Here is a 21,959-nt window from a genome sequence, read left to right on the forward strand (position 1 = left end):
AAATGGAGGAAAGTTGTATGTTTTTAGGACATTAATATATCAGTTGGTTGTACAAGGAATGGAAAGGACTAATCAGTTATGAGACTTGCTAGTCTGTAAAGACACTGCAGATAGAATAAGTCCCTGTGTGCATTCAAATAAGCAATATTTATTTAAATAAGGCAAGTATAGTTTGGGGGTTATAAGCATGGTCTTTGGGTCAGACAGATGTGTTCCATTCCTGGGTCCATCCCTTAAAAAGTGTGTGATCTGGGGAAAATTACTTAATGTTACCTTAGCTTTGTGCTTCATTTGCCTCATTTGCTAAAATGGGAGTAATACATTCTACCCCTTAGGTCTGATAGGAAGATTAACTCTTAAAATCTCTAAAGCATTAGCAAAGATTATTCTTTCTATATACATATATATGAAAACACACATCAAATTTAAATATCAAAGTATAAACATTTTAGCTATTCTTTTTACTGTATCAATTTTTCACTTTTACTTCACATTTATCTGAATTCATAAAATTCAATGTGTTGATTATATGAATAAATTTCCTCATCTCCTTACCTCTTCCATCAGTTGTATATCCTGGGCCATGAGGACATATCTTTTTGTACTGGGCAGTTCCAGGAAGTGGGCAAAGCTCACACTGGTGGCCCCAGCCTCGCCCACCATCACAGCAGCATTCTGACTTAGTGACGAGATTGCGACTGCTGGATGCCATTTGACATATTGTCTGCAATACCTCTGCAAAGCAGAGTCCCTGCCGATTGTCTGAAATAGCAAAGTAGAAAGAGTTAAGGATGCGGAACTGACATTTCATTATGCTGGCTTTCAAATTAAGCAGGGCAGTCAAGAATTTCCTCCTTAGGAATAATTAAGACAGCTTAATGATTACAAAGTTTTGCTGACAGTTAAGTTCATAACATATTCTTTCACTACAGACTACAGTTTATTAAATTTGACAAAAAGTGATACTATAATTTAGAAATAGATAAATTTTTTCCTCTAATCCATTGCCAACTAAATGATAGTGAACTACCATTTCTGTAGAATAGAAGGGAAAGGAAAATCAAATTAAATTATTTTCGTTTAAATAAGCAAATGAGTGCCAGGATTAGTTTCTGGAAAGCAAATTCTAGACTATATTTTATGAGCTTGGTACTTATTCAATCTGATATCTCATATTTTCTACATCTGAGAGACTGTTCAAACACTTGGACTGAGTAGATTTTTTAAAAATATAAACATTTTTTCTGATATAAAAGTCAATTAAATCTTTAATATAGTTTTATAAACAATCCTAGCAAAACTGTTAATAACATGAACAGAAAATTACACTTTATATGTAGGTTACTTTTCCTATTTCCTAAAAGACTGAAGTTAGTAAAGGTATAGATTGGATATAACAATAAACAAAAAAATGTTTTCTTGATCAAAAATTTCTTAGAATTTGAAGCATATGACATTGTTCAGAAAAAAATCTGATATAGTTGAAATACTCCTAAATCAAGTGATGAGTCAGTTTACTGCTCTTATTTCTTTGTTTACCTTGAATTTTACTATAGCACATTTTTTACAGCTGCCATAATTAACTACAATGATTTATAATGCATGCATTTTAGCATTAAAATACAATATAATGTCTGAGACTCGTATTTCCCATAAAAAGTTTTGTAAAGCATTTTTTTTTCTGTACCACAATATAAAAATTAACCTTCCCTGCATTTTTGAAATATGGCATTTATTTTGCATTAATTGTGGCAGAACTTACCTCATATTGCAAATATTTTCTTTGGGAATTAAGTCGTCCTCTGATGTAAGTTTTACTGAAGCCAAATTTTCCAAAGAGCTTAATTAATCTTAATTTTGGAAAGACTATTTAAGATTGTTATTTACATTACACATAGATGTGCATATAACACACACATGAACAAATATATCATTTTAATAGCTGTGCACCTTTAGGAAGAAGCATGTGGATTATTGAGATTGGGGGATTTGTTTAGCAGACAAGAATATATATGTGGAGCTCTTCTGTGATGACATCACGAACAGATGTTTTATCTACCAAGTATAAAATATTTGGATGTCAACTTACCAAGGCACTCAGTGCCTGAAGAACTTGACTGGAATCCTTCATTACACTCGCACCTATAGCTTCCAATAATGTTAACACAACGTCCGTTTTCACAGATTCCTGGCTTGGTCCTGCATTCGTTTTCATCTTTAGGAAAACAAACAATATGAATAATGAGAAAACTGTAAAATTATAATTTACAAGCTATCTCCTAATGGGTTATATCTTATTTAACACTTCTTTGCCAAAATACTAATATGATGAGATTAAAAATGGTAATGTGTGAATATTAATTTATTTTTAGCTTTACTTCATCCTTCTAGGTGGGTTCTTTCTTAAGATAACGTTTTCTTCTTCTTTCTTTTCTTTATCCTCTGCAGAGGAGGGATGGTGTTAATATATAGAATTGGAAATTGGCCTCCAAAAGGGATAGAATTGCCCTGAGACACGAGGCAAGGATGGGAACTCTGGGGAAAAGAATTCAGTTTCTGTGATATTGGAGAAAGGGTGGGGAGAGGGGTGGTGGGTATTGGGTAGGGATGATGAGTAGAGTAAAAGCCACACAGGCCAGGAATAAAGGACAAGCTCCTAAATTGGTTTTGAGTAAAATCACAGGAACAACTGTGGTCTGTGAGGGTAGTTAATGGGACAGGAAATTTAAGTAATACTGCTCTTTCGGTTGGTGATAAATAAACCTACTTCAACAAAATTGTTTTTATTAAAATTCTCTATGTCCTTACTTTTTGGGCTTTTTTGATGTTCTGTAAATTTTGTTTGAGATTTTTTCAAAGCTATGTTGTTAGAAGCGTAAGAGAGCACATGACAATTACGCCTTTTTGATAATTTGCTCCTTTCATGTTTATACTTAAACACTTTTAAAATTTACTGCCACTTATATTTGCATGCACTTTGCCTTTATTAGCATTTGCCTTGAATATTTTTATTTTCAACCTATCTCAGATTTCAATTTTGGTACTACAATTCTATTAAAGAGAACCTAGCTGAATTTTTAAAAACACATTTATCTTTTAACCAGCAATTTAAACCACTTACGTCTGTCATGATTACTGATGTGTTTAGAGTCTTACCTGCCATTTTATATTGTTTTATATTTATTGTGTGATTGTCCTCTTCCTATGCCCTCCTTTTCCCTCTGAACTCATATTTGGAAGGTACAGTCTTCTTTCTATTCTTACAGTGGAAACCACTGAACAACTTCAATACACATTCTTAATGAATAATTTTCTATCAATGCCAAGAAGTATCCGTTTTGAAAGCTCTGGGCCACAGTAAGCACTTTGCATAAATCTCCTTATCTCTGCTCTCTCCCTGAACCACCTGCCATGTTGATGTTATCTAGAAGTTTTGGTTTGTTAATTTTTAGTGTGCCATCAGCATCTGTTTAAGTTAATGAGGCTTACTGGTTTCTTGGCTGACCATTGTTCCACTTACATTATTGCTTCCTCTTGAATTAATTAAAAAAATTAGCATATGTAGTTCAGTAATTATTTAAGAGGGGTATACGTATTCTAAAACAGATTTCCAACCATGTCTTCTTTTGTTTTCATACTTGATTTGAATACAGAATTTTAGTTCAAAATTATTTTCCCTTAGAATGCTTTCAAAATATTGCTCCTATATTTATTTATTTATTTTAACCCAGTGTTACTGTTCAGTTTTAGGAAATCTGGTTTTTCTCTCTGGAAGTTTTAAGGATTTTCATTTTCTTCTTAGTGTTTTGAAATTCACCATGATGTGCCTCCTGCGATTTATTTTCCTCTTTGAGAAAAAAACCACTTACTTCAGAAATTTAAAGGTATATACGAAAGTAATGAGTTATGAATTTAAAAGTTTTTTAGTTTATTATTTCTAGAATCTGAGGGTGCAAGGTCTGTTGCCTTGATCTAATCCTATCCTTAATGTAATTCACCCTGATTTTGAATTATATTTGATTTGTCTGAATGATTTTTTTTCAAAAAGGGCTCTTGAACTAAAAGCATTCTTGGAAGAACTCAGCATATACTGCCTGAGTTCTTCCAAGTTTGATTATGTATAATAAAGCTTCTGCTGTAGTACATAATTTGTGCTTCAAATTCTTAGATTAATTTTGCTTTATTGACATTGGCATTAAGAATTACTGAGAAGAGGTTGAAAAAAAAGGCCTGATTTTTTTTTTTCTGTTGAAATTTGTAACTTCAATAGGGTATATCTTGGAGTGATGTTGCTCTATCTAAATAATGTTGATTTCCAGCATTGTACTTTCTACCCTTTGATAATTTGTGGGCTGCATCAGGATTGCCAATTACTGACCTTTCCATTGTCCATCACTCTTGCCCAATGCGCCCCTACTTCTAGCTACTCTATGTCCAATCCAGTGCAGCATGACAGGCTAGAGGAAAACAGGCCTCATTTTAATGAGACTCAAGACTCAAGACTCAAATCTCAAATGGGTACGTGATCCTCCCTCAACAATCCTGCTATGCTTCTTAGTATCTTCACACTCCCATTTTCTAAAATGACACTACACACACTCAGACACATCAGACATCTCTCCGCTGTGAACCACCTGGCTGTACCCTCACTTTCAACCCTTTGTCCTCTTTCAACAGCTAAACTATCTTTGTTTTTTCTCCGAGGCCAGCTCTTATACTGGTACTCTAGATTGCCTTCCCTTCACAATACTCCCTTTTCAAGGAATCATTCCCTCAGCATAAATTCTCTAGTAACTTTTGTCTTGAAACAATACAAAGAACTCTCTTATTCACCTATTACCCCTCTAGCTGCTGCCATATGTATTGATTCCTTTTCAGAACAAAATTTCTGGAAGAATGATCTATGACAATAAATTCCGCTTCCTTATCACTGATTGTTTCCTTAATGTCGTGTGCTCCACTGAAACTTCCTGAAGAAGTCACCAAATCTAATTACAACTCTATGTTACTCTACATCTTAGTAGCATCATACAAAAACGGCCACTTTAGTTCTCAGGACACCACACGGACATGGAGAACTTCCTATCTTGCTGGCTACTCTTTCTTAGTCTCCTACTATTTTTAGTCACTTTAAATACTGGAACAACCAGAGTCCAGTCTCCTGGGAAGGAGCCCTGCTCCTTCTACTCTCCAGGATCTCTCTCTTGGTGTTCTCAGTCAATCCCATAATTTTTCAAACACTATTTGCTAGCAATTTACATCTATGGCTCATGAATATGTCTGCTGACTTGATGTTCCCACTTGGAAATCTAGTACGTATCTGACACTGAACACAACCAAAATAGAACTTTCATTCTTCTGTGTCCCCAACCAAACCTGTTTCTTACAATCTTTTCCATATCAGCTAATAGTAGCATCAAGTAAATTATTATAGTAAGCTAATTTACTTTAGTTGCTCAAGCAAAAATCCTGGGACTTATCTTTTATACATATTCAATCAATCCATCAGCAATCCAATCTGTTGATTATTTCCAACACATTTTCTGAATCTGTCCACTCCTTTTCCACACTACGGTGGCCCTAATCTGAGCCTCCTTTTTCTCTCATCTGGATGTTTAAGATGGTCACCTAAATGAAACTCTTGTTTCTGCTACCACCTCCTTAAAATCCATTACCTATAAGGCAGCCAGATATCTTTAAAAATGTAAAATAGAAAATAACAACAACTAATACTTAATTGAAATTTTACTCTATGCCAAGCACTGTACTAAGGGTTTCACGTGAATTTTTAAATTTAACCCTCCCAATAATCCTATGAAATTGTGCTCAAAATTCCTATTTGTTTTTACATGAGGAATCTGAGGCACATATTTAAGCCAACTTGCCCAGGGTCACAGAACTAGCAGATATGAACCTAGATTGCTAACATTTATAGTCCATCCCCAGGGCCCATACTCCGAGTCACTCTGCCATAACACTTTGAGCATAAAACCAAATTCCTTTCCAAGGCATCTGCCTACCTTTAGACCCACTTCATGCCACTCTCCTGCACAAACTTCAGCTACACTGGTCTTGTGTAATTATTCATCTTTGAACAATTTTCTCCAGTTCAGCTACTTGCTGAAAAATAGTGTAGCAGGTCACAGGTGCTACACTGGGCCTAATGTGTAGTTTCAATTCATATTTGTTGTATGAACATCTTCTTACCAAATCTGTCATGCTCTCTATCCTTGGGGCACTACGCTCGGGCTTCCAGGTAATTTAGGGAGTCATGTGTCTCTGACAAAGTTCTTAAAGCCTTAGAATCTCTGATAGTTGCTGCTTCTCCTCTTCCTGCTACACCTCTGGCAGCTGCCATGTCTAGGAGACTAGTTTGTTGATAATTAAATAGCATCTCAGTATTTTCTCGTTTGTGTCTACCTATCTTCACACTGCAGTGTAGAAATGGGTCTACAAAAACACTCCATACTTTTCTCATTTGCTTATGTCTATGATCTTCTAATCAAAGATGGTTGGATAAACTTTCAAAAATTGGGACAGTCTGCCAAAGTCTAAAGAAGAAAATTTAATGATCTTGGTAAAACAATGTTCTACTTATCAGATTTCTTGATTCATTTATTTGTTTAAGAAATAATTACTGAGGCATAATATATTGCATAGTCAAGTTTCCATCTCTGATTAGGTTTACGGTTTTCATTAAAGAGGTTTTAGATTTCCTGCATAATTTCCCTTAACTGTAATGCTTTTAGTTTCTGCTGCAATAGACTCTTTTGGCTAATTCTGTTTGATTCAAATTTCATGCATTGGCATTTTTATTGATTGTTTTTGTGGCTTTATTTTTCATCCTGACTTTTGTAAATACTTTTTGTTTGTAATAATATTTTTGCTGTTTTTAAACTGGAATTGCTAGTTGTGAAAACATATTGTTTGCATGAAAGTGTTCTACAAAGAGTTTTGTGATGATCAAAAAATTTTTCAGACAGACATTTCAGCTGTCAGCATGGTATAATGAAAAGCTTGAGGATCAGAAAAGTTTCAGAACCTGTACCTTTTGTAGTGCTGTTTAACAATGAAAAGAATACAAGTGTAGAATGCTGCCCTGGGTCTTTTCTTTGAAAAAGTAAGTTCAGAGGATGACAGAATGTTAAGAGCTAGAGCAGATACACCCTTCCCCAACACACGCCACCACCACTCCTATCAATCATGCAGACTAGGTTTCTCACTGTATGCAGATGAAGTAACTGAAGAACAGGGAACTGAATCACTTTCAAGTCATCTAGATCATTTATGACAGATCCACAACCAGAAACCTGTGTTCTTAATCTGGTCACAGTGCTTACTCCCTCCACCCCAAAAACACATCTTCAAATGTAATAAAGATAGTATAAAATTCAGCTAGTTATAAAAATAAGAAATTTATATGCCTAAAAATTAAAACACATTTCTAAGTATTTTAGCCAATCTCTGATTAAACAGCACATACATGCATTATTTTCATTCAAATAAATTAAAAGAGAAATAAATGAAAATAAATTTCATGTACAGTAAGAAGACAGGATGATTAACAATGCTGATTTCCTTTCTTCTATACATAGTTATTAGCATTTTGCCCTGTGCTAGACTTGGAGGAACACACACTATGACTTAGGAGTTTAGGTTAATCTTCTGAGATAACAGATCTTGGAAGAATAGTGTTTTTGAAAGAACCACCACATAACTACATCTATGTAGGTCTATTTTTAACTTTATTAAGTACTGTATTTGAATGAAATATCTAACAAATGAAGAAAAGAAAGAAACTAAAAAATCCAATTATAATTTGTTGCATATATTATTTTTTATGACACATGTAATTCAGAATAGTTCAGAAACTCACTCTTTTGTGAAAAAATTAAAATTGACAGATTTTAAATCTAAAATCACCTCAGACTAGTTACTTCTAATCTCAATGTCTTCCCTAGCAGTAATTCCTTCTATGAATTAATAGAAGAACCACCCTAGTTTATCTTTTTAAATATTTTTCTATATATTTACTTGGTTACATATGTACCTACAGAACACATATAGTTTTATTTACAATTTTCTTTAAAATATGAAAAATCAAAAGGGCAGGTATTCTTGAGCAGGCATAAGTGCCACAATCCAGAACCTATTATATTAGCAGAGACCCTGAGATGGAAGAAAGCTAGCTGTACCACTGCCTTAACACATCTGGAAAAATAGTTCGCTTGCAGTTAAGATGAGGTGGGAGCAGTGCCATTAAGTAGGCTGGGAGTGGAGGCATTACATAAGCAGACACCTTCCCTTACCGCTTACCTACACAGCCCTCTCCATCAGGCCTTCGGGCCATTCCAGGAGGGCAGATGCACATGAAGGTGCCGATGAGATTCTTACACATCATGCCCCTAGATTCACAGTCATGTAACCCTTCAGCACATTCGTCCAGATCTAGAACAAAAAACAAAAACAGGAAATTATCTGGAGCAAGCTGTAGTTCAGTACTTTTAAGTCATAGGTGTGGTCTTCTGACACTTAACATGTAATCTTATGGTGGGACAGAGAAAGGAGAAGCCCAGCCGTTGTCAGCTACTGGCTATATTCCAGATGAGTAAGTTTCAGTACTGCTCATAGTGATAAGAAGTTCAGGGAAGGGCAATCTTTGCTTTAATAAGAATCCAAGAGTGTGACAATAGTGGGCTTCTCAACCCACCTTATCTCTGACTTGATTTTACAAAAATACCATCATGTGTCTTGTTATCTAGGTATGGAAATCCACTAGCAAAATGCTGTCATATGTATATTTCTGTAAAGCTCTAGAAGAAATTAGTTGAGAACTGTAAAATTATTAAAATGTATCTCCAGCATGACAAATAAGGTTCAAACTACTCCCATGTCTGTGGCCTTACCTTTGCACATTTTTTGATCTTCCCTGAGGGCATAGCCAATTGGACACGTGCATTCATAGGACCCAAACGTGTTCATGCAGCGGAAAGCACACAGCAGTGGGTTCTGGGCACATTCGTTGATATCTGACCAAAGAAATGGATAGGCATGTGCTCAGCTTAGAGTTCTAATTATTTATATAACTAGATGTTGATGTCATTTACTTGGCGGTCATACAGAAAGCAATAGAATAGTAGAACTTATTACACATCTGGTATGCAGAATTCAGTACCTAACAAACTCATCTTTCAAAAATAACAGCTATAAACTCTGGAAAGAATATAAAAACTACCTGAAGTTTTTAGTGGTGAGCTGAAAGTCAGAGCAAACCACCAGTAGGGAGTAATTTCACATTGATTTGGCTTCTTTCTTTCTGAAATTACCCTCCAGATGACCATGGCCTGGCAGTGCTGTCATCTGGTAGCTAACTCTCCAGTAGAAACTTTCTGAGATTCCATCCAGAGGAACCAGGGGAGGGAATCTCAGGGCAACCAAGTCTGCTAAAGAGAGGGGAACCCTGGAAAGAAGAAGGCCAGGGAAGGAGAAACACTATGTGTTTTTCATCTAGTCAGCTCAAGTGGCATGACTGTACTATGCATGTGTGGGGCAAAATCAAGAATGCTAGTGAGTAAGTTTTAACAAACTGATAGATGAGCCATCGCCCTTCTCAAGCCTGAGAGTCTGCTATTGTGCCAACTAGAGATGACTGTCTGCTAAGACAAATACATCAATATTCTTCAAAGTAATATAACTGATTTCAAAGCATATCTTTCACAATATCCAGAATATAAATCCAACATTAACAAATATACTGAAAAGGCAGGAAACTGTGACTCCATTTCAAGGGAATAGACAATCAAGAGAGGCCAATCCTGAGATGACCCAGATGCTGGAATGATCAGACAAGGGCTTTACAGCAGCTATTGTAACTGTACTAAAGGAAAACTAAAAACCAACAAACCAAACAAAAAACCCAAAAAACAAAAAAGCCCACCATATGCTCACCAGCAGAATACCAGAAACTATATAAATAAATATCGAGATATTAAAAACTTTCTATGTCAAGAAGAAGTAATATTTAAGACACAGATCACTTGCCTTCACAATTCATCATGGGCCCTGGCTCAAAGCCTTCATTGCAATTGCATTCAAAACTCCCAATAACATTGGTGCATGTACCATTTCCACACGGATTGCCAATTGAACACTCATCAGTATCTGAAAAAAGAATAACAAGAAAGTGCCACAATGACATTTTAGTTTAACAGGAGCATGCCCAGGAAGACCCACGCTTGGCCCTCACCCATTTCCAGGATCTGAGAAGGGCACATGTAACCCTGGCATCCCTTGGGCCTTGGCTGGCTGGCTGTTATGCAGTGCAGAGGATCTGAAGGATCAGTGTGCAATGCTCTGGCCCCCAGGCAGCAATACTTGCCCTAAAGATGACAAATTCAGAAGAAGGATGTGGTCTTCTGCTTCAAAAGCAGGCATGGAAGAGCATAGAGTAAAATGGATTTCATGTCCAATGAGAAATTTTGGCAATTGTAAGTCTCTAGGACACATAAGATTTTGTATGTTTGGTTGAAGACAGAGGTTGGTAACTCTCTCCATCTTCACGTAAATCAGGTCTGACTGGAAAATGTAAGATGGTGAAGAAGGTGCCACTACTAGCTATTTATCCTGGATTTGTAAATCCTAACATCACCCAGGGTGCCTGAGAGACCTTTTACTGAATATGAGAAATAAAATAGAACTTTAAAATCTCTATAGTGTGGAGCCAACACTCACCCACACAGCGTACTCCAGTGTAGTCAAGGTTGTAGCCCATTGGACACTCACAGCGAAAAGATCCGTCAGTGTTGACACACTGACCATTTGAACAAATGCCTGGGCTCTCAAGACACTCATTGACATCTAAAATATAGAACTGCCCGTTAATTTCCTCATATAAAAAGATATGCCGGCTGGGCGTGGTGGCTCACGCCTGCAAATCTCAGCACTTTGGGAGGCTGAGGCAGGTGGATCACCTGAGGTCAGGAGCTGAAGAACAGCCTGGGCAACATGGCAAAACCCCATTTCTACTAAAAATACACAAAAAATTAGCCAGGTGTGGTGGTGCACACCTGTAATCACAGCCACTTGGGGAGGCTGAGGCAGGAGAATCACTTGAACCTAGGAAGTGGAGGTTGCAGTGAGCTAGATTACACCACTGCATTCCAGCCTGGGTGACAGGTGAGACTCCATCTCAAAATAAATAAATAAATAAATAAATAAAAAGATATGCCAATACTGTGTATGTCTATTCAACACAGAGTTGTAAATACTTCTTTTGTCAGAGAAATATGTAATGTATTTCATATATCATGATATAGTCTTATGATATAGGTATAATGTATATGATACAAAATAAGGGTTATATATGTCCATTAAATACAATATACTATATGTTATATAGAAAAGTTAGCATGAGTTATAAAATAAATGTAAAATAATATGTTTGTATTAAATAAGAATACAGAAATAAAATATATCAAAGCGCACCTTCACGTGTATCATGAAGACTAGGGACAGTTCCATGGCCATATGGACACAAATCCTGAAATGCAACTACAAAGAAAAATACAAATTCTCCATTATTGAAGACTTGAAATTATCAGAGAACTTAAGAAAGGATGAACAATATACATGAAATTACACTTATGTTTCCGTTACAAAGCTGTCTATAACAAGAGTCTTTTATTTTTATGATTTAGTTCAAAAGCATATTTAGTGAGGGCCACCTTCTAGGGTGCCACCTGCTCAGTGCTCCTGGTTCTTTCTGTTTGCTCATTTAAAGCTGAGCAGCTAAAGAGACCTTCCCTGCCCATCACACTCAGAAGCTATCCCTAACCTAGAGGCCAAGTCAGCTGGAGTTTGCTGGGATTTATCCTATAATTTATGCATGCCAACGAGACCTGAGGCTATTGATCTTTTCCTGTAAAGGGCCATTGTGCTGACTCAGCTTCTCAGAATTTAATGTAACATTCTGAGAGCCACGGCCTGCGATACAATGCCCACATAGGACTCCTGCAGCAACTCGGAATATAATTTCCATTCCCTTCTTTCTCCTGCCTTGGACTTCTCAAATTCATACTTCTGAAAGCAAGTAATACTAACCTTGGAGGTGGGGAATGAAATAAAAGGGTAACACCACCTGTGCTCACACATGTCTTATTCAAAAGCTGAAAGAAGTTTCTCAGGCTAGGTTGTTCAATGAACCATCAAAACTTATATGCAAGGAGATGACCTCACCCTCAAAATATTCATAAATTACATGGTTAAAGCCACTCTGGCAAATATTCAAAAACTGGTACACAAAGTGCTGTTTGATGTCATTGCTCTTACCTTCATCGTCTTTGGGGCACAGCTCACAGGGGTCCCCCCAGCCCTCTCCTGGCATCTTACTACAGCAGCATTTTGCTTTTGTGGTGTTGAAAGCTTTGGGCACAGAACACTTTCCATTTTCAAAATTTGTGAAGCAGAAGCTCTGGCGAGTATCTAATCAAAAAAGCAAATATTACAGATGGAATTATTTTGTAACACTGTTTGGACAGAACATTTCTCATTGTAGAACACGCGATGCAGACTAGATCAACAGTTAAGACAGGTCTGGAAATCTTCAATTGCTGATTTCATTTGCCAATTTAGATTGACCTGGCTATAAAATTATTTAATTTTTTAATATGCTTAAAATATTTTTATAATGTGCTAAGGAAATTTGAGAAATCATGCTCAGTATTCAAATGATTTCCACTCTTTTCTCACTGTTATGTGATAGCCTAAGAAAAACAATTGAGGTAACTTTCAGTAAGTTACATCACACCAAAAGCAACGCATACACCAATATATAAAAAAGCTATGCCAACAACAAAATTAACATAGTCATTCTGATAAATCAGAATAAGAATTTTTCTTTTAGTAAAAAAGTTTATAAAAATGTAGAAACAGTGGCAATAATTCAAAGTACCTTAAAAATTGTTCACTGCGTATGTTTGAGACCTAAATTTTTAACTTGCAGATGTATTTTAGCATAGACATTTATTTTGTCAGGACCAATACCAGCATGATGGTTTACAATCCAGCTTTAAAGTTTCTAAGGGTGAACTGTGACAGTGAAGTCATTCCAAATCTTACCAAAGCATCTCCGTCCATTATCAGATAGTACGAAGCCAGGGGGGCAGAGGCACTGGAAGCCCCCTGGAGTATTAGTACAGGAACCAAAAAGACAAATGTTGGGATCTTCATCACATTCATTTATATCTGCAGAACAGGGGGAGTATTTATTAGTCATTCAACACTTGAAAATAAACAACTGTCCATACTAGCATAGTCCACTAGCCAGTTGATATTTCAGACAAGAGATGACATTATGTTGTATGCTTAATTTATTCATAAAAATAAACTATTATTGCTTCAGAAGTCAAAAGTTATATTCGATTTCAACCAACCATGTGCCAGAGAGTCCCAAGTCCATGTCCACCTTCCTGTTTTTGATCTTTAGGGGTGTATGAATGTCTACCTGCCTACCTGACATGAACAACTCCACGTCTCATGGGCATTGCAGGCTCCATGTGGCCAAATGTTCTACGAACTGGTCCCCGTCTCCCTGATATCTCTCTCTCAGTAATCCAAATTGTGATCCCCAAGTCACCCCTATTTCTCTCCTTTTTTCACTCCACATGCAAGCAGAACGTGGCAGCCAGTTCTACCTTCTCAGGGCTTCCACAGCCATCATCATTTGCCACCAGTCTCTCAACTGATGTCTACATCTCCCTGTCTTCTTCTTGTCACCTTGCCACCAGGGGTGCCTTTCTAAAACGTCCATCTGATAACATTTGAAAATCTGTGCCTATGGAACTGGAGGGCTGAGACATATTTATTTTGACAGAGTTATCATTTCCCCTCTTCCCCAGAACACTTCCTGAAAATAAATAAGCATGTGTGCCTCACTAGTGATTTTCCGTCATTTTTTGTGGGAAGTACTTATTTAATGGAATGTTTTAACCACATGAAAAAAATATTACTTTTCAGGTACATTAGAATGTAAGCTCCATGAGGACATGACATGTCTGTCTGGCTCACGGTTGAACCTTCAGCTTCTAGCACGGTATCTGGCACATACAAGTTCTCAGTTCATGTTGGGAGAAGTTTAACAAAAGAGTCATCACAGCCCTTCCATAAAATGACAAAAAACTGCAGAAACCAACCCACCCCTTCAAACAACAACAACAACAAAAAAACAAAAAAATACAACAACTCCTGCAATGGCTCCACACTGACCGCAGGCCTGAATTCAGTCTTCTGAGCCAGCCATTCTATGCTCCTTATTGTGCTCATGCTACCTACATTTCCAAATAGCCTCTTCCGTTCTCTTTCTTTGGTTGATCAGGAAATTCCTATCCAACACTTAAGAGTGACCTACACAATCATCGATCCTCTGTGACAGGCTTTCTTGAACTGCTACCCTCTCACAACTACCACAATGATCCCTAACCTCCTGTGGTGCTCCCATCTCCTGAATGGACCTCCAGTACAGTGTCTGTCATATTGTATTATAAGGACGTCTTCACAGAACAGGTTTATTTACAAAATAGGTCTCTCCCCTTAGGTAGCAAGCTACCCCAAAGCAAAGATGATGTTCCTGTATTTCCAGCACCTAGAAAGGTGCCAAATGTTCACTGTAATACCCACTAAACGTAGGAATGAATTTATATCTGTGCAGGGTATGTATACACATATTGATGTATGTGTGTGTGTGTGGTCATGTTAGAATGTCATCTGGGAAACATTGGTAGAAAGGATACTAGTCTGAAGAAAATCTTATAGTGAAGTAAGTTAATTAAAAAACATTTTTTCACACTTTGGGAGGCTGAGGCGGGTGGATCACTTGAGGTCAGCAGTTCGAGACCAGCCTGGTCAACATAGTGAAACCCCGTCTCTACTAAAAGTACAAAAATTAGCCAGGCATGGTGATGGGCACCTGTAATCCCAGCTACTCCGGAGGCTGAGGCAGGAGAATTGCTTGAATCCAGGAGGTGGGGGCTGCAGTGAGCCAAGATAGTGCCACTGCACTCCAGCCTGGGTGACAGAGTGAGACTCCATCTCAAAAAAAAAAAGTAATAAATTAAAACCATTTTTTCAGAGATGCAAACTAGTGTCATTGCTAATGACAGATAAAGGAAAAGGAAATATTTCTGAAACTTAATAAATAATAATATATGATATCTTAATAAAATATATCCATACTTTCATTAAAAGGAAAGGTAGCCAAGATTGCCTCATACAAGGAGGCATATGTATTTCTATTTCCCTCCTAGTGGCTGACACACTACTTTAATTATCATTCCATAAAGAGAAGGATCACAGAGACAAAGAAGAATCAAGATTGAGCATGAGAAAAGAAAATGGAAGAACAACAGGGTCTTAAACTTTTCAAGAAACTTCTTACTGAGATGATTCTAGTATTATTGTTTATTAATTTTTAAATATTAAAAACACTAGACAATCATAACGAACTATACAAATCAGAATGACTAGGGGATACTCATGATATCTAATTATGTGGTCTGAAGAATAATTAAATTCTATGAAGTAAACTGCTTCCTTCTGCCCTATTTAATTCCTTTAAATATGAACAGTAGAATGATATACCCTTAGGTAGAATCTTGCCAAGGGTGACAGAATTATAAAAAATTTGATAACTCAAAGGCAAAAAAATATCCTTAGCATCTTTTCATGTTAGAAAAACCACACTAAGATGCTGGTGCTTCTGAATTTCAACGAGGCTGTAAAAAATAATTTGTATAAAAGTGAAATAAAGTGAACTGTAAAAAAAGTGGGACTTCATCATGTCCACTAGGCAATTCAAGGACCCACTTTTGATGCGGTTACAGAGTTCATGTGTGCTAGAAGAGTTTCAACAGAAAAACATCTGTTATGACAAATGGATTAATATTTTCTGCTCTGACATGAGGCCTTCCCAAGGAAAAGAATGTCTCAACAGCATTGTCAAGATTTTTCTGCTTCACATTTCTAAGACTCTAGACACCTTTAATAGCTGTTTTAAAACTGGGTGTCAAAGATTACAATTTTTGTAGACGCTCTTTAAATTCATTGAAAGTCTCTGTTGACATTTGAAAAAAAGATTAGCGTATGCTGAAAATTCTTTGACTAGCATTAGACTTCTGGTGATGAAAAAATCCTACATCCCCAAGTTTTTTATTCTCACCATCATTTCTGATGGTTCAGTAAAACAGACATAGGCAGCGGTATGTTTAATTCCTTAGGTCAGCATGCTTGCAATGGTTGGCACTTAGTATGCTTCCAGAGTCTCCACCGTGTCTTACTATACTGAGCTACCTGTGGGCCTCAGAATAAACGTTAGTCTTACCAATGCAGTTCTCGCTTTTTACTTCATACCCTGGGGGACAGATGCATCTGAAGGATCCCTCCAAATTCTGACAGGTACCAGGAGAGCAAGAGCCAGGAAGGGCGACACACTCATTAGTGTCTTTAGAGAAAAAGAAGAGAAAAAATAATTTAAGCATGAGATAATTGTTGCATACATTTATCTGTCTGCCAAATGATATTAACATGAACTCACAAGTCCTCTGATCTACTGGGTCACCATGAACACATATTCCCAGAGATACTCTTCCGACATCTTGGATATTTCCTATTTGGCAAGTGGCTAATTTTCTTGATTTGTTTCCTTTGCCTACTTTTCTTAAGACATGGACAGCCTCAAGCTCTGTCCCCAGTAAACACATTGCCTATGAGACATTCCCATTGTTGATACCTTATGCTAAAATTTTCCATCATAGTTTATCTTGATCATGTGATCTGATGATTAAATGAAATATTAATGAATTCTAAAGTGAAAGGAGGGGAGGTACACATCATCATTTTGCCAAACAAACAAACAAAAAACAAAAAAAAAATCACCATAAAGACTGCTTGTTATTTAGATACTTACCTATACAGTTTTTGCCATCTGGGGTAAGTTCATAACCTTCGTTACACAGACACTTGAAGGAGCCAATTTCATTAAAACACCGTCCATTTCTGCACACCTGACCAAAAAAGGAACTGCACTCATCTATGTCTGTAAGCAAACAGGAGTCCGTTTTTCAGAAAGAGCTCTTAACACTTGTTTCACAAGTCACTACTTAAAAATATACTTATTGCATTTATAAGAAATCCCACATTACAATTCCTCATCAACAGACAAAAATGGCACATATCATAAGGATCATTTAATTAATAGGATCCCGTAGATTCCTACTATTTTTCAACCATAAAGATACTTTTTTTTCATTTTTGATATTAATATAACTCATAAATTTAGAACCAGATAAAAATCAAGGTTTAAGGTGAAGCTTTCCATTCTTTCTAACTGAAAAATATTTATTTTCCTACAGGCTGGGGGATATGTGTGATTTAATCTGACTGCCTAATTTTCAGATACTTTACCTGGAGCTAAGCTGACCATATTCAGAGAACAAATAAATGAGCTTATTTATTACAGGAAAATCAATGATATTAAAAACACTGGAATTGCTGACATAATACATAATTTAAAGAAAAAATACACTAACTGTTAAGTTTTCATTTAAGTTTAGAGTTGACTACATTTGGGTAATTTCCTGGGTTGTTTGAAGATTGTACTTTGATCAGAGCCATGTCCGTATTTTTTAGTTCTCCCTGACTGTACAAAGGCTCTAAGAAACTAGTCAAGAAGGCAGCAGTTAAATAAAATGTCCAATTAGCTCTATTTTTTTTCACAAGTGTGGAATTTTGAAAAATAAAAAAAACAGAGAGGGACTTATGTTGGGTTAAATGAGGAGGTGGGGATGAGCTCTGATACAGTCCCACAATGGTAGAAAACCTAAGTTCTTCCACATACCTTGCAGGGCCATGCGAAACACAACACATTATGCTGTAAACTACCCATGCAGTTCCTGCCACGCGGTAAACAAGGAATAAACGTTTGCTGTCATTTCTCTTATTCTCTCCTCCAACTACTTCAGGATCCTCTCCCACTCACTATCAGTTTCCATTTCACATTTGTATGTTGCTGTGGGCCAAAGGCTAAAGTCCTGTGCTGCGCATAGGAGAGATTTCTGAGGGCTAATCTAGAAACCTAGTCACCATTCTTTTTTTTTTTGGAGTGGGGGAAGGCATCTTGGCTTCAAAACCTGATGGAAAATGAAATGTCAAGCCATGACAAGTGGAAGTAGGCGGCTACTGGTACTTGAATGTAAATAATCCAGAATGGATTTAAATGAAATACTTATAATAACATTGAGACAATGGTCTATTTTTGATCTCATTAAGGGAATACAAATACCCCAAACCATAAATCAGTCCCAATATGTTTACTGTGATCTGAATGACCTTTTTTCCTGAATTGATTGGTTGACTGACAAAAGGGTTCAAGCGTATATTGTCTTGTGACAATTTAGGCCAATACTGTGGTATCAGTTAACTAGAAACCAGTCAATGATATTATATATCTTTTGGCACATATTTGCAATTTTAGTAATATAATTTTTTTTTGGTCTTTAGTTTTGTTTTTTATTTCAGCACATTGTGTGGAAATGAAATAGAAGCAATAAAGGACTGAATGAAGTACTTACCCAAGCAATCATTATTATGAGTGAGTTCAAACCCTGGGTAGCACAGACAGTTATAGGATCCAACGGTGTTTTTACAAGTTCCATTTCCACACGGATGCCGCTCGCACTCATCAACATCTACAAAGAAATACTGGCTCAAAAAATTAAATTTTTAACTGGAAAAAAATAGGCTATTAACCCTTTTATATGTTTAAACTATGGAATTATTTAGATTTTCCTGATTCAGTACTAGGAACTCATATCTCCTTGAGGAAAATGAGTATGAGATAGAGAAAAATCAAAATTACAAGAAATCAAAATTGTAAAATTATAAGAAAATAATACAGTTTAACAGGTACTGACTGTGTCAGATAATACTCAGACATAGCCTAGGAGAGCATCCCCCTAGCAGAGATGTATTAATGAGCAGGTCTGCTTAATAATTGTAAATAAAACTGATCTTCTAAAATATTGAAACAATTTGTTTCATTATAAAAGGCATTATAAACACTTACCCAGAAATTTAAATCCCTTAATTTGAGTGGGACAACAAAGATAAACTTTAGTTTACTTAATTGTATGAAGTAATGAAATCCAAATTGAAGTTTATTAGAATTCACTATTAGCCTTCAAAAAAACTGAATTAAGAAAATACTTAGAAAGGTCATCTGTCATATGAGACAGCAGACTCCCCAATTATGAATTCCAGTCTGCTGAAACTCTACTACACCAAAAAAAGGGTGGGGGTTGGTACTGTTCTTTAGGAAGGAAGGTCTGTATAAGGGAGGTCTTACTGAAGAATCCGACTAGTTTTTATCATGGAAGAATTGTTATGAGTAGACAGATCTTCACCATAAGAATTTCTGAATCATAAATCTCACTTTTTTTTTTTTTGGTAAATCATACTCTCTCTGGGAGTATGGCAAGAAACAGCATGTATAAGCAAGCATTCTTAGGGAGTTCATGCAAATAAGACCAGATCCTGCATATTCCTTTGTATAAGCATCACCTAGAGAATTTTCCCTGCCATTATGGGAGAATTCCAAAGGGAGGACTCTTAGTGGATGAACCTGGAGACACACTCCAGGTATTCCCTGTTGTATGAATGTGTCATGAAGGAAACCAGTCCTGTGGTACTGAAATCTGATTTTAATATTCACATAGATAATATCTTGAATATCAAAAGAGTAGCTGAACAGCCCTAGCCTTTTCTACACTGAGAACATGCTAATTATAAGTAGCCAAGTTTTAAATTTGATTTTCCCCCTTCAAGTGCAAAGCACAGAAAGAAAACTCTTCAGCAGAGGCAGAGCCAATGGCTGACATCAGACTTAAGGGGTTATACTCAGTTCCAGCTTCATGGCATCCAGCCCATCTGTCTTTGAAAACTTATTAATCATCAGCTCAGCAAGAACTCACTAAGCACTATTATCACTTGACTACCCATTACATTAGCTACTCGGAATTTTTGAAGAGTTTGGCTATATTTGCTCCTGAAGCGATTTTTAAGAGATAAAACAGAAAATATGTACATAAATCCCATGTATTCAACAATTTGTTTTACAAAAGTATGTGCATATGTGTATAAATTTATTAAGTTTAATGCTGTCACTCTTACTACTCTCTTGCATTCCAAAATGGTGTCTTGAGGAGAAACATGAAAGTAAAGGGCAGCCGGTGCTATGGTAAGTTCCACACAAGCCCAAGTGACTCAGAGTGCATATCGAGCCATGTGAACATCTTCTAGAGAAAAAGCTGTGAATCACTGAACTGAAGAACATATTGCAGTATGTCCCTGTTTGCAAATTTTATACTGAATCAAGACTTAAACAGTTTGACCTAGTTAATTTTTTGCAAGATTGTTTCTGACCGACACATAGTAGTTAGTCATGGCACTTGATGGAACTGTGATTTGTTCTGGAGTCCCAGCCCCACTTCACTCCCTCGAGCCACATGTCCTTCTTACCCATGCACATGGTCTGGTCCTGAGAAGCCTTAAAGCCATTGTGGCAGATGCACTGGTAACTTCCTTGCAGATCAACACACAAGCCATGACTGCAAACGTTAGGAATTTCTAAACATTCGTTGCGATCTAAAACAAACAAACAAACAAAACACGTTACATGTATCTGATTTTTATTAAGATTTCTTCATTTTTCACAGTTGTGTTTCTCTAATCTGCTATTAATTATTATAGACAGGCTGAAAATGAACCATAACAATAGCTGAATCGAAATGAACGAGGCTTTAACTTATCCAACTCTCTCTATTTAAGCAATTATTTATGTTTTTTTGGTATCTCAAGGATATTATTTTGTTTTAGGTCCAATCCTGGGGAAATCCATTGAAGAGACCTATTTTCTTAACAAAATAAAAGATATGGTGAAATAGGTTCACTATAAGTGAACAGATTGAGAGAGAAAATCTTTCTGAAATTATTCTTGCAAGTATTTTTTGATAGGAAAGCTAAGGAATCTTTTGCTCAGTGCCAAAGAATGAGTCAGCCTCTTTCTTACCTACACAGGCCCCATTGGGTGAAAGTTTGAAACCCGCGGCACATTCACAGCGGTAACTACCAGGACTATTGATGCAGTCTGCATTCCGCTGACAGAGATTATCACCATTGCTGCACTCGTCTATATCTGAAAGAGCAACAGTTCCATTTTAAGGAGTCCTTTTTATTATTGTATTAGCGTTACATTCACGTCACACTTTGATGATCAATTCTTGAAAAATTGTAGAAGAAATAGTAAAAATCAGAAACCATCTAAATGCTATTTATGTATACCAAATTATACTGGATAAAGGACATACATTATTCAGATTACCTTCGCAAACCAACAGCAGGTCATTGTAACTGAATCCTGTAGGACATTCACAGCGGAAACTGCCAATCTGGTTAATGCACACACCGTTTGCACAAATGCCTGGAATCTCTTTACATTCATCAATGTCTGAAACGGAACAGATTTGGTCAAATATATGTTGTTCTGCTTAATGTACTTACCATATAACCTTGAATAATGGTACATGTACCCTGGGATGAGAACAAATATTCAGTGTCACAAATATCAATTATATACTGGCATGGATAATTTTTTTGGTTTATAAAAACATATATACCAGAAAACAGAAACAGTGATGGAAAAAATGTAAGTAGCTGATAAAATATACCAAGTAATTTCAGAGTCAATATAGCAAATGAACTTCCTAGGCAATCAAACCTCTTCTTCAGGTTACCCTAACTGCTGCTAGTCATTTGTTTAAAAAGCTATGTTTTCATCATTGTATGTACTTTGTTTTATCATGTATTCATAATGGAGACTTAATTGCTTAGGCCAGGTGTGGTGGCTCACGCCT

The 21,959-nt window shown here is 36.5% G+C and overlaps 1 protein-coding gene across 1 annotated transcript in view; it reads right to left on the reverse strand.

Annotated features, from left to right (window-relative positions):
* FBN2 (fibrillin 2) overlaps positions 1-21,959 on the reverse strand; it is a 269,025-nt gene that overhangs the window by 20,025 nt on the left and 227,041 nt on the right. The window contains exons 43-57 of the mRNA XM_015140689.3: positions 21,428-21,553; positions 21,116-21,241; positions 20,566-20,691; positions 18,621-18,737; positions 16,958-17,086; positions 16,373-16,492; positions 13,117-13,242; positions 12,328-12,480; positions 11,485-11,550; positions 10,732-10,857; positions 10,042-10,161; positions 8,907-9,029; positions 8,317-8,448; positions 2,090-2,215; positions 556-762 (exon numbers count right to left, since the gene is read on the reverse strand). Coding sequence (XP_014996175.2) covers positions 556-762; positions 2,090-2,215; positions 8,317-8,448; positions 8,907-9,029; positions 10,042-10,161; positions 10,732-10,857; positions 11,485-11,550; positions 12,328-12,480; positions 13,117-13,242; positions 16,373-16,492; positions 16,958-17,086; positions 18,621-18,737; positions 20,566-20,691; positions 21,116-21,241; positions 21,428-21,553 — 1,923 coding nt within the window. The remainder of the gene's footprint in view (positions 1-555; positions 763-2,089; positions 2,216-8,316; positions 8,449-8,906; positions 9,030-10,041; positions 10,162-10,731; positions 10,858-11,484; positions 11,551-12,327; positions 12,481-13,116; positions 13,243-16,372; positions 16,493-16,957; positions 17,087-18,620; positions 18,738-20,565; positions 20,692-21,115; positions 21,242-21,427; positions 21,554-21,959) is intronic.

The sequence above is a fragment of the Macaca mulatta genome, chromosome 6 (assembly GCF_049350105.2).
Source record: "Macaca mulatta isolate MMU2019108-1 chromosome 6, T2T-MMU8v2.0, whole genome shotgun sequence".
Classification (NCBI taxonomy): domain Eukaryota; kingdom Metazoa; phylum Chordata; class Mammalia; order Primates; family Cercopithecidae; genus Macaca; species Macaca mulatta.